Genomic DNA, 13489 nt, shown 5'->3' with positions numbered 1-13489 from the left:
CTGTGGAAAGGCAACCTTTTACATGCTGAGTTTCTGCCAAAATTTTATCTGCCAGTCAATAAAAGGACTTATCACATGGATGTTCCCCTGAAATCAACCTAAAGACGCCCAAGTGTGTCAATGGGGGCTAGGCCAGGTCTTTCTTTGCAATTTAAATAATTTGAGTATTACTTTGGCTGGTTAGAAAGGAGAGAGGTATCCTGCAATGGGACAAGAGGAGAAAAAAATATGCATATTGATTATGATAATAATAATAATAAACTTCATAGTTTTAAGATGTAGAAATATATTGAATGTGAAAATTGCAATTCTTGTAAAAATACACTGAGTTCAGCAGTTGCCTGGGATTAAAGAAGGGGTGGGGGGGGGAATGAATCTCTTAGAAGTAGGATTAAGTTTTGCCTTGGGAAACAGCAGCTACAAACTAATGGGATTTGGAAAAAAATGAACCTAAAGTTCTGTTAATACAGACAAGTGAGAATTTTTTTCAAAAAGTTAGATTTTCAAAGGACAACACAAACACAAAATCTCTGGACTTCTGTTCCAGAGAGGGATTGGTACTAAATTACTTGGTCTTCAGGAAATTTGGATTAAGAATCTCAAATATTGTCCAACAGCTGTTCATTCTATGGAACCTTATAGCTTAGATCCTATTTCTATTTTAGCCAACATATTTTAATTCGGATTTACTTCTTCCTTCTGCCCCCAACCCTGCCACTCCCTCCCCCTCTATTTAAAACAGTTATCAAAAAGTTATTTGGGAAATCCTGCCTTCAACCAAATGTTCCAGGACCTGGCAAGAGGGAAGAACTCCTCAGCCCAACTCAGTAAGTTCCCAAGGAGGGGCTCGTTCGCCCATCGCCTGGGGAGCTCCTCAGGGGGCTGCCTGAAAGGCCAAACAAAGGAGAAAGCCTTCCAGGACAAACCCCTGCAGGAGTATTTCGAGGAGAGGCTGGTGGAGCTGGGCAGCTGTGAGAGCAAGAGGAGCAGCAGGAGATCCAAGGGCTTGGCAGAGAAGAACCAGAGCCCCTCGCCGGCGCCGGGGGTGGGCACGGAGGGAGAGCAGCCCTGCAGCCCAGCAAAACAGCCCAGCAGGGCAGGGATGGAGGGCAAGGCTCAAAAGGAAACCCAGAACATCCTGAAGCTCTACACTGGTGACTTCTTGGACCTGTTGACAGCTCCCATCGCTGCTCCTCTAGAAGCGTTCGTGCAGAAGGAGTGATACTGGAGCTGCTTGCAGATTTTCGTGCAGCCCTGGAAGAGCTGTTCCTGTTCTGCACCACTCTGATTTTAATTTAGCTCGGTCCCCTCTGATGCAGAAAGATGCTTGTTTTGGGATTGTTCTTGATTAACATTGCATATATTTGTTTTCAATTATTTCCCGGAAAGAATCAGCATGACTGAGCCATAGGTGCAGCTTATAGCAGTGTTCTAAATACATGCATGTGTTACTAGAATACCTAAGTTGCCTTCAAAAAAAGTGATTCGTGTCAGAGGAATAGCTTGTTTCCTGCTGTGCAGTTTGTGTTAATTAATCTGAGGAAAGGCTGTTGTATTCTGCCTTTTTATTTTGCTTGTTTTAAGCCCCTTGCTTTTATCATGTCACTGTGGCCCAACTAATTCATGTTCTTACTGTGGCTTATTTGGGACACAGATGGAAATAGCTGATGAGAAATTACTGTTTTTCAGTCATTGCTATGTAATCACGAGGTGGATCACTGCAAGTCTGATGCATGAAGAAGCAAACACAGACATAAGCTCTGCTTTTAAATATGATCAGCCATTATGGTTTTATTTGCAGACTCAAAACTCCTCTATTCAGAAACCACCACAAGGGCTAAGAGGAGAAAATGCTGGATTTAAGTTAGAATGATGGAATTAAGTATGAAAGAAGGCTCCTTCCCTCTTTCCTTCTGTAAATACAAGAACCACATAGGGAATTCCTAATGTAATCCAAACTTCAAATTGTTTATTGTATTTTAATGTTTATCATGGTCATGTAAGTATAAAATGTCAGCTGCAGCTGAATCTTTTTACTATGGGAAATGTCAATGTTTAATTCCACAGTGAATACCAGACCCAAAATGAAGCAATGACTTTAAGCTTCCAGAAAGATCTATTACTGCCTGTGGTATCATCAGCAATAAATTCCTCATTATAGTTGTGGTTTGAATTGATGTTTCTCCCTTTGCTTTCAGACTTGTTTTAATGGGAGTTAACAAGTAAACCATGCCCCTGGCTATACCAAACCCCTTCCAGTCTGACTCCTTCCCATCTCAATTCCCTCCTTGTTCCTCTCTTTCTTCAGCCCTGCTGAAACTTGCCCCAGGGTGTGTCTTGTCCCTTCTGCAGGTCACATTTTCCCTCTTCCCAACACCTACTTGCAGAAATATTTCTTCTGCATTGCCTCCTCAGCTCTTGGCCTGGTGTTTGTGTTTTTCAGACTTTGAAGATACGAGGAAAGGGGAGGGCAGATTAAGGAACTTCTCACATCCCTCTGCCAAGAGTTTTCCCCCCAAAAAAGGGAAAGGAAACATGTAAGACTCATTCCACATCTTTTCCCCCATTCTGGGATCAAGATAATCTAAGGGAAGGGAGATAGGCTACTGAGAGCTCTCAGTCCTTTGTGTGTGGGAGAAAACACTAAATATTTAGACCAAATGAATTTTTCTGAAATCCCAATTGCCTTCCTGCTGCAAATGGAGGGGGCAGCCAATGAGGTGAGATTTTTCCCTGCATGAAAATATTTTAATTTTTGTTTTTTAAGATTTAAATGGAAGCCTGAAACACATAATATATTAGCAGATGCCACTGAAGGGATGCATCTGGTTTTCATTGTGAGTTTGCCAGAGATTAGTTTCTCCTCTAGGAGTGGATGCACAATAATAACATGGTATTATGTGAGGGCATAATAATAACAGTGCATGAGGGGAAAGGAACAGTATTAATGGGACACAGGCAACCTTAATTCTTTCATTTCTTAAACATGTGGCTTTGCACACTTGAATGTGTCCTTTTGAAGTTTGGTTTTGCAAGTAATTTCCGATCCATACGCTTTTCAGAAAAGGGAAACTGCCTGCCTTTTTGCTCCTGATATTTTAATGATTGTCACACTGCAATAACCCCAGATTAGCAGGTCTGGAGCATCCTGAGCCTCTCTGCAGACCTCTGCCATTTAAATTAACAGAGGTATTGGAGACTTGCACTGTTAGGGTGTGACTGACACTTGCTGACAGCAAAGGAAAACAAAGCTTCCTTAAGAAAAAAATTAGCAGCAATAAACTGTAATTAAAAATAAACCAGAAAACCAGGTATTTTCTTCTCTGAAAGAGTGGTGAGGCATTGCAATGGGTTGGCTAGGGAGGGTGGTGGAGTCCCTGAAAATGTTCCAGAAATTAATTAATGCTCTGGTTTAGTGGACAAGGTGGTGCTTGGTCCAACGTTTGATCTGATGATCTTGGAAATATTTTCCAACCTTAATGATTCTATGGTTCTGTGATTTACCCAAGCATCTGTAAATGGGCTATTCAAGCTGCTCAGCCTCTGGGCAGTTCCTCTCCTCCACTCAAGACAATTCAGAGCATCAGCTTTTAACAGGCCATATTTAAATTTTATTTTTTACTTTTACTGAATACCAAATGTGAAACACAATTTCGAAACCCCAAAAAATAGACTCTGACTTGGCAGAAACTTGTAATGTTTCCTCCCCTAGAAGGACCCCATAGACCTGAAATTTCACAGTCAGGCCCATTTATGGTATTTTTCATCTGTAAAGCACCCTGAGGAATTAAAAAAGTTGATGTGCCTTTTAAATTGGATTTCCTTCAAAATAGTGTCATGACTTTCCTCTGAGAAGCTGCACATCTCATGTCAGAGATAGTGGAAAAGTCTAAGAAGACTAAATCTCCCTGGAGGGAACATATCTAGATGTTGCTGCACAGAAAAGACATGAAGTTACAGAGAGAAAAAAAAAAAAACAAACCAAAAAAAAACCCCAACATAACAAAACACCAAGAGCTGTTAAGAGAGTAAATCAAATTTCATCTCACAGCCTCTCATATTGCTAAAACCTTGTGAAAAAATGGCTTGGGTTTGTTTGGAAAGTGATAATATGCATGACCTGAATTGATGTAGTCTATTACCTTGGGTTTTACTGAGTTTAGCTTTTGGATGTAGCTGCTTCTTTCATGCAGATAATCTGTTTTCTCAATGTTCTTCCATGAAACTTGATGCAGACACTGCTTGCCATTAGTAGTCTCATAAAAATATTCTTTATGCCTCCTTGAACAGTTCTCCTTTCTCCTGTTAAAGGAAAAGCAGTGCATCATCTCTTTCCTGCTGGTGATTTGGCAGCCACTCTTTATCTCTGTTTTAGACATTCTTGTGTAGAAAACTGCTCAGCACTCTTGGTTGGTTGTTGCTTTTCTCCTTGAATATATTCTCTGTGTCTTGCTGGAGCTTAGGCTAAGCAGAGCCTCATAAATCAGGCAGTGCTCTCTTCACTTAAAGCAGAGCTGATGCCTTCTGCCTTCGTGTCCCTGCTGGGATTTTGTCACCTTCTCCCCAAACTTGCCCCCCAGGCTGCAAAAATTGGGTTGAATGCTGGTGCAGAGGGAGGCTGGGGAGGTGAGGGTGGGAGCAGGGGAGGGAAGGAGATCTCAACAAGCTGAAGAGAACCAGAACCTGCACAAAGTGAGGTGAAACCTCAGGCAGGTTTGTGGGACAGAGAGCACAAAGGACACGAAGCCACAAAGGCATCCGGGAGAAAATGGGCTGCACTCCACTCCCACTGCAACCAACTTCAGCATCCAAAGGACCCGAGGAATCTATGTTTGATTAGGTGTCTCATTAAAGAAAACATATAGTTTCCATGTATTTAAATTAAGGAATTTATTAAAAAAAAAAAAAAAAGCCAAAAACCCCAATCAAAACAGTGGTTTGATCTAAATACAGCAGCACTGTGACATTACTAGGACATTATGTACGAAGAATCCAAGCAGCCATAGAACACAGAAGCCTTTATCTTCAGTAACAATCTCAAAATGAAACTAGCTTCATCAAACAATGTTAAAGATCTCCCTGGAAAGAGAAACAAAACCAAACAGACCCTCCCCACCCCTCCCCTTTGGCTATTAGAATGACTTTTTTTTGTACAATATCAACAGCCACTAGCTCTTCTAATTGAGAACACTTGCTTTAATTTATTACAAAAATGATCTGTTGACTCAGTTATGAAAGACAACTTTTAACATTGCTTTAGAAGTGTCTGCTCCTCTTATAGACTACAGTATTAGAAGTGCTTAAAAACATTTACTCCTGGATATGCTCTTGAAATTCAATCAGAAGGATATTCTGTGTGTGTTTATATACCAAATATGATTTTTAATTTTTAAAGCAGGTGAAAAGACTAACCCTAATATGAAACTGCAATTTTACAATTTAATTATTAGTCAGATATGGGCAACCACATGATAGTTCATGAAATCTTTAGGTCTATCTACATTGCTCAGAAACACAAAATAAAGTTTTTACAGCTTTCAGCTTCAAAAGGCTAAAATGTTCAGTCTTTTAGAAGAGTGTCCAGTGTTTAAAAGAAATGCAATTAAGGGAGACCGCATTCAATACACATGAAACAACTCGTTTGAGCTTGCTAATTAACATATCTAACAGCTGCATGTGGGGTGATGAGAAAGGAAAACACATTTGCCATCCAGCCACTACCTGAGATATTTCTTCTCTGGGAGTGAATCTTCTCTACAGGACCACTCCAGACATCCTGGAGTTCCCCACTGGAGCCCACTGACCCCAGACATGTTTCCTCTTTTGCTTCCAGACCCAGTCTGCCACAGATCCACATTTGGGATTTCACACAGCACCTCGCTCGATTGGTGCCTCGGGAATCCTCTGAAGGCTTGGCCAAAAAAGTTCAACCAATGAATGTTGTTTTATTCCCTTCCTCTTAACTATTTGTCTCCATTCTAAAATCAGAGGAAGTGTGTTCATGTGAGTGCCACAATTACTGGCCATCTCTTCGGAAAGAAATTAATGCTTAAAACATTTGCACTGTCATCTTTTTGTCTGCTGGAGATGTCTTACAGAAGTGCAGTTTGTTCTGTTTCAGTATCTCTAAGGAGCTAAGACAAACCAATAATAAAAAGAGTCCTAATTTAGGAGAGTTGTCTCACTAGTCATGTAAATAAAGAGCAGCTATACTAAGCCTATTTCATTTAAATAATAATACGAAGAGTTGATACTGATCTGGTTTATGCACAGACTCCAAAGTGCTTTCCATTGACAGACAGAGAGCATCCCTCCATGTTTGGGAATGAGAAAACAAAATTGCACAGAGGTTTGCCCAGGGCAGTGAAGAAAAACACAGTCAGAAGAGGAATACAAACCATCTCTCCTGGCTCCAGTACATAAAGCAAGGAGAATACATATGTGCCAGCAGTAATATTCATGTTAATGAATAGGCAGCAATCTGTTTAAAATTGCTTCTTTCATAAAGCCCATTTGTCATTACACCAGCTTAGCTGATCCAACTGCAGCAGATTGTATTTGTATTATCACAGAGACATTTGGGGGAGGTCAGCCCATAATACTGTAGCATATTGTTGGCTTTCACCTTCTTTGATGAAATTTTTTATTTTCCCTAAAGGAAACCATTTAAAATTTCTCTGAACCAATTTCTTTATCTTTTTGGTTTTTGCATTTAAGAAAGACAATTATTACCAGCCAGCACTCCAATATTATTTGACATAAAAGGAAGTGTGTCCTGCCCAGCACAAAGAAGATATGTTTTAAACTAATGCAGACTTTCTTTTAAGTTTAGCGTGAGGGTGTTAGTAATTATTCTCCTTAATCTAAATATTTAGTATTATTTTAAGTTAAAGGTCTTATTTATGAAAGGCTGCAGATAAATAACTCTAGAATCTCCTGATTTCCATGGAGCCACTGAGCAGACTGATTCTTCCAAAATTCACTGCCAAACGAACCTCCCTGCAGCCTGAGACCATCCTTGGGCAGAAGAGCCTTTAATTATGGACTTCCAGAGCTCCTGCAGGCTTCCACATGATGGAAGATGATCCACATGCCGGGAGACAGAAAGGATGTTCTTCCAAAGAAAAATCCAGTCTTTCCAAAGATTGTATGGGAAATGCCTGATGAATGCTCTCCTCTGCAGTGAGTAACTTCAGTGAATATGACAAATATTAACTGAACAGAACAATGATCAACTAATCGTGGAGCAGAGGTGAAAACACCAACATCTTGGTGACAATGGAGCCAGTTCCTGTTCCAGGGATGTCAGTGAGGAGCAGCAGCTGTGCTGTGGGGTTGTGCATTTATTGCTCTTCCAGAAAAGCCTGTGCAGGGAGCTGCTGGCTGAGGCTGGGATGCACAGACCTGGCTGAGGGATTCCTACTTGCCTCATCCAGCTGTCCTCTGTACCCTCAGAGGGACAACATTGGCCATGGGCCAGACCCAGGTCACTGAAGAAACTCTGACCAGCACATGATGACCCCAGGGAAGAACAGCAGTGTGGTACCAGCTGCGCCCTTGCTGGAGAGTCACACCCCATGGGACTTCACACACTGTCCTCCAGAGCTCACAGCTCCTGTGCCTTCCTCACCCTGCCTGTGCTTCTACCACTATGAGGGTTCATTTCCTGTTGGCTTTTCCAGTTGAGGCATGGCCGCTGAAAAAGATCAACTGGATCTGAACTGTCAGCAAAGAATTGAAGCTGGATCCTGAGTTTGGGTGAATGACCTTAAGAATCGGTGTCTCCAAATCTGGTGCTTTACTGGGTCAGGCAAGTTTGATTCCTACTGCTGATGGCACTCAGCCATAGTTTCTGGGGTGACTGCAAATTGAGGTGGTACCAAGCTGTGTTTATGGAGAGCTGTTTTGTCCCTGAGCTGGCAGGAACCAGGAGTCCCTAATCAGCAGGGCCAGGTGAACACTCCAATATTGAATTCTGCAGCTCCCTAACACACAGTTTGATCTGCACTACCTGCTTGGTTTGATTATCTTCACACCTTACCCCACTTCACAAGCAGGTTTTTGTTCAGAAACAACATCTGAGTCATGGCCATTCTTGTGAAAAACCTCTTTTTAGATAATCCAGGTCAAGAGTGCACATCTAAGAGTTTGTTATTTTTTTTTCCTTCATTATTCATTTGTTTAAAAAAGCCTCATATCCAACAGTGGGGAAAAATGCTACAAGACTCAAGTGAACCTTGAGACACTGTAGAAAATGAATAGCAAACACCTGACTCATGAGAGTCTGTCAACTAATTAGTGTTCATCAGACTCCTCAACAAAGATTTAAAAATAAAAGTCATGCTTGCATAATTCAAGATCAGATTGGAAACGATTTCTGATTCTTAAAAAGAGCTAAGTTTGCTCATCTATTTAAAACAAGCAGCCAGATATGAGCATATGCATTCTTTGGAAAGAATTTGGATGGTAACTGAAGAGGAGATAAAGAAAATTAATCAGTCTGGAAAGCTATTACAGAACTACTCCTTTCTACTCCTTTGTTACGTGCAAATCCACCTCAAAATTCACCTGGAATCAAAATACTAAAAATCTCATTGCAAATGCTCTTCAAGGCTGTTTGAAGAAACTGTAAATTTTCTTCCATAGCTCCCAGTGGTTTTTAAATTTGACTCCGTGGAGCCAATGGCCAAATGCCTGTGGAAGCCTGGCTATGCAGGTCACTGCCTTGACAAGGCTTCAACCCTGAGCTCTGGGCCCAAATTGCACCTGGTCACACAATGGAAGTGCAAGAACTGTGCTCCTACTCCAGCTTTGAGTGCAAGCTAAGCTGAAAAAATTTTTAAAAAAAGAATCCCAACAAAAGTAAGAAGCGATAAAAAAGAAATCCTGCAGGTTTTGTTGTTGCAGGCAAACTGTGTCAAGAAGATCCCTAGAATTGATCATTAGCACTTTTCATAGATTTTAAGCCTTCCAGGGCTGGGTGCTGAAAAGTTCTGCTGCCCCAGTATGATAATACTGTTTGTAGGACTGAGACACTCAAGGGATGAAATCTCTCTCCTGGTGGTGTTTTGTGTCTCTCCCCTTCCTCTCTCACTGCTCCACGGAGGTGGGATTCAGAGGGGCTCCATCCCAGGCTTAATGCCTTCAGGTGCCCACAAGCATCCTTCTTCCATGCCATGAGAATTCAGGATATCCAGCCCTAGCATAACATCCTGCAGGTATCCAGGGAGAATGAATGCTCTCACCCTTCCAGGACTTTGCATTGTCCCTAAGCCCCCACTGCCAGAGTCCTAGAGCTGCTGGGTGAGGACTGTCCTGGCTGAAAGGAGAGCAGGACAAGGCACAAACACTGTCATTCACTGCTCTCCCTAAAATGCCATCCACCACAGGTTAAGGCTGGCAGCATCTGAAAGATGTAAGACCAGCTATAATCAACATTTGCAATTTGTTCACCAGCTTTCAGTAAGGGATTTGCTCATACTGGGAGATAGTGAAGAATGAAAATTTTAGTCTTCACATGTCAAATTAGCAACATCTCTAAAATCCTGCATCTTCTGTAAGATCTGCAATGCCACCATCTGCCATGGGAGAATGGCTGAAGCCTCATCTCCCGGTCTTGACTTTTCTCTGTCAGCTGCTCTGTGCAAGTCCCTGTTCTGTCTCTCTGTCTCACAACTTCAAGCTGCTTTACTATGTCATTCCTGTGTGTTTCTCACTCAGGGATTTGCCACTATTAACCTTCATCCTTTTCCCCCCTCAGCACTGGCCTCACAGAACACACACATGGCAGTCTAATGAATTTTGGCTATTAACACTCCCACTGGAACGTCACTTCCTTGGACCCAGTAGCTCCACTACTGGTTAACAGGATTTTTTTTTAGACACATCAAGGTGGCTTTCAGATGCACCTGATGACCCAAAGGTTTTAAAAAAATCAGTATAGTCTAGCCAACATTGTAAAGACTATGGGGAAGCACCACACTCTACAGAACACTTTGGGCTGCAGTTTGTGGGCACAAAGGTTTTCCAATCCCTGTGGAAGGGAAGTAACCATATTTTTTGGTCTGGTGTTCTTAACAATAAGAGTGAAATACTTGAGAAGAGCCTGATTCTGATGCCTGAGGCACTGCTACTGATCTTGAATGATCCTGTTCATCCTAGTGGGGACAGAGTTTTTGTCGTTGGTTAAAGGATCCTGGACAAAGAATGATGGAGCTGGAGGTGATATTATTATTAATGCCAATATTATTTCATACTGGCATTTTATCAGTTGAGGATCTGACTGAGGGGATGTGTCAGAGGGTGCTTGCATGACACATGGAAGTATTTTAAGTGTGGGCACAGCCTGTAGGTTCTGCCACTGCCCAAAAGCAGCTCAGATCTCTGAGCCTCCATGGCTCAGCTCTACAAAGCTGTCACCAATCTCATGGTTGGCACAAACCAGACTGCTGAACTTCCCTCCTGCTGCCTCTTTGTTATGGGCAGCTGTGGAAAGACCCTGGGCTCTTGACTGCAGCATGGAGAACACTTTGAGTTTTGCTCTCATTTCAGCAGGTGCAGGTTTGAAGCCCTAGAAAAAGAAATGGATATTTGCTTTCCTGGTCACCTCTCCCTCAGCTTTGTTCTGCCTGTTGCTAGAAACAGCACAAACACTCATGAAGGAAAAGAGCTTAAAACAGGGCTCCCTTTCTAGCTAAAAAGCCTTTGATGGAACAACAACATAAGTGCAAATCTCAGCTGTGCTGGTCCCAAGACATCACAAACCATCAGCATAGCAAGTAGCATTTTTGAATGCATCAAAATCTTGTCTTTTAGCATTTAATGCGAGACATTACAAACTAATGAAGAGGAGAAATGTATGCAGTGTTGCTGTAAACCAAATATACAGATGTAAAATAATTAAGAATAAACTGTTCCATAAAAATGCATGTCAATAAACCCCCGTCTGATAAAGTGATTTGTGAAGAATTTTCTAGAATTGCTAAAAAGAATGATTTCTCGTTTGAGGCTCTGGAAGTCTTGAGTCACATTTTGTTTCTTTTAAAAAAATGTCTTAAAACACATGGCTTTACAGCTGCTGCTTGGAAAATATACACCTCCAAAGTCTGACTTTCATTTAAATACAAATGTACAAAATGTAAACTGAGACAATAGAGAAATTTACAAAACTTTTCTTTAAAAATAATAAAGACAAAATTCAGTTCTAGTATGATGCTATTTAAATACGTGCAAGTAGTCATGTTCATTGAATTTCTATTGCAATGTTCTAAAGAGACAAATTTGATTCACACAGTCTTGAGTGCCACCTCCAAAAACAGACCTGAGTGGAAATTTCTTCTTAAAATGTGAGGCTCCACTGGAAGGAATGGATAGAAAAATCTCCATTTTGGGAGATCCAGATTTTCTTTTTTTCACTCAACGGTGGAGGCTCTCTCATCCACAGAAGCTCCAGAGATTATAGTGGAAGGATGCAACATGTTGTTTCATAGGACTGAGCTGGAACTAGCTGCTTCCAGTGGAGTTTGAACTTACGTGATTTGAATTTATGTGATGATTTAAATTGGCCTTTGAATTTGGAGAACTCTTTGAATTGTTCTGATGCTGTAGGAAGAGGAAGAAAATGACAATTAGATTTCCATAATATGCTATGGTTTTAGTTTTAATCCAACATTGTTCATTTTATGGTACTGGCTGGACTGCAAGACTCTTGCTCGAAGATCTTCAGATGCAAAATATTCTTCATTTTCCTACCTGTAGTCTCCCTAAGTCAGCAGAACCATGGCAGTTCTTTTGGAATGAAGCAAAGAAGGCTCACTTGAGCTCCAGGAGCCAAATCAATTCACTGCAAAATGTCAGCATCTGCTAAATCTGACTTGTACAGAGGGTACCTGCCAATCCAATGCTCAGGTATGGCTTTAACCCTACAGAAATAGGCCAGTCTAAGAATGTTACTGATATTTGCAAGTGGTGCCGTGGTGCCTCATGAAAGCTGCACCTCATGGTTGATCCAGGTTGCTCTCTTCTTTATTATCTTGTTTTTTTGCCACAACTACCTCCCTCAAAATATGCCTTTTCCTTTTTTCTTTTTTTTTTTAACACATAAACAAAGGATTTTCACAAGGAACTTCTTAAATCCATAGGACAGTTTCAAAAGGCATTTCATCATACCACTGAAAAACAGGCTGGGTAAGAAGTTTTCAACTGCTGGAAACACAACTCACAAGCAACACTGGAACTGCTGGTGGCAAAAAAAATCACACAAGGTAGATGAAAAACCTGGGATATGGAGGTAAATGTGAGAGCCAGCCCTCTCTAAGATGCACTGCCCTTCTCCTAGCAGAAATATCACCAGAACAGGGCTGTGAAAACAGGCATCTACAGGAGTTTCCTGGTCTTACTCATAAAAGATCTCACCTGTCGCTTAAATATTCTCTGCAGCAATCCTTTCTTGGGTGGCTCTGGGGGGTAGCTTTTGTTTAGGTCTGGTGAAATAGTACCATTTGGTCCAAATACATTCAGCTCTTTGAAGCACTCTGTTTCTATCATCTAGTGGAACATAGTGAGAGAGAGAGAGAAAAAAGAAAATGGGAATTATTTATCTGTACTAAAAAAAATCCAGTAGTGCTAGGTTCTTCAAAGTCAGCAGTGTGTGAGGAGAGCTAACAGCTGGATTCCTGCTGGTGTCTGTAGAGGGCAAATAGAGTGTATGAAAGCCAGAGGCTGAGCCTGCTCTGCGTGTTTGCACATCAAACTTGTCAGAAGCTGCCCCACAAGACTTTCTGTTCTTTCCTTTAGCATTGTAGAGAATATCAGGCAAAGACTGGCACACTTACAAAAACCCAGTTATTAGCACCTTCTGCCCAAGTGGATCTGCTGTTTGATGCAGAGCTGGATTCTGAAATCCACTGTTGGTTGTGGTTTGATACCAAACAGAAACAAAGACCAAGAGATGGAAATGCTGGAGGAGTTCAGGGTCCAGAGTTAACTGACTGCAGACACTGGGTGAGAGCAGGGGCACCAGTGGAGGATCCTTCCCTTAGGGATTTCCAGCTGAACCACAGCTGAGGGCTGTCGAAACACCTCTGTAGAAATCCAGGAGGAGGAAGTACATACAGCAGGATCCTTGCCAATTTACACAAATACACACAGCCAACAGATACAGTCACCTGAACCTGACATCTGTGGTACATTACAGATCTTGAAAGAGGCCATTTGTAACTCATGAAAGCATTAGAGTCTGGCAAGTTGTCCAGTAGCTATATATTACTGGAACATAGAGGTCCTCTTAAATTGTCTGTGTTACGGGGTTTATTGCAGTAACTTTGCTATGATATATCCTTACCTCATTTTGCCATGGAATAGACACTGATCCTGTGGAAAACTTGGAATAGAAATCGTCATCTGTTTGGTCCAGGTTAACTCCTTTCACTGTGGAGAACTGCTCAATGTCTAACACATCCTTGCAGTACACTGCTCTGGGCTATGTCAG

At 41.5% G+C, this 13489-nt stretch overlaps 1 protein-coding gene across 2 annotated transcripts in view; it reads right to left on the bottom strand.

Annotated features, from left to right (window-relative positions):
* Nucleotides 1-11155: 11155 nt before the first annotated feature.
* The window catches only part of GRK5 (G protein-coupled receptor kinase 5), a 147383-nt gene continuing 145049 nt past the window's right edge, over nt 11156-13489 (bottom strand). For both annotated transcript variants that reach the window (XM_021529270.3, XM_031505298.2), the window contains 3 exons: nt 13343-13480; nt 12415-12546; nt 11156-11601 (listed from right to left, as the gene is read on the bottom strand). In XM_021529270.3, coding sequence (XP_021384945.1) covers nt 11503-11601; nt 12415-12546; nt 13343-13480 — 369 coding nt within the window. In that variant the 3' untranslated portion in view covers nt 11156-11502. The remainder of the gene's footprint in view (nt 11602-12414; nt 12547-13342; nt 13481-13489) is intronic.

Source organism: Lonchura striata, chromosome 7 (genome assembly GCF_046129695.1).
Source record: "Lonchura striata isolate bLonStr1 chromosome 7, bLonStr1.mat, whole genome shotgun sequence".
Lineage (NCBI taxonomy): Eukaryota > Metazoa > Chordata > Aves > Passeriformes > Estrildidae > Lonchura > Lonchura striata.
Note: the sequence above shows the minus strand (reverse complement) of the source record. Positions and strands in the feature narration are given on the sequence as shown.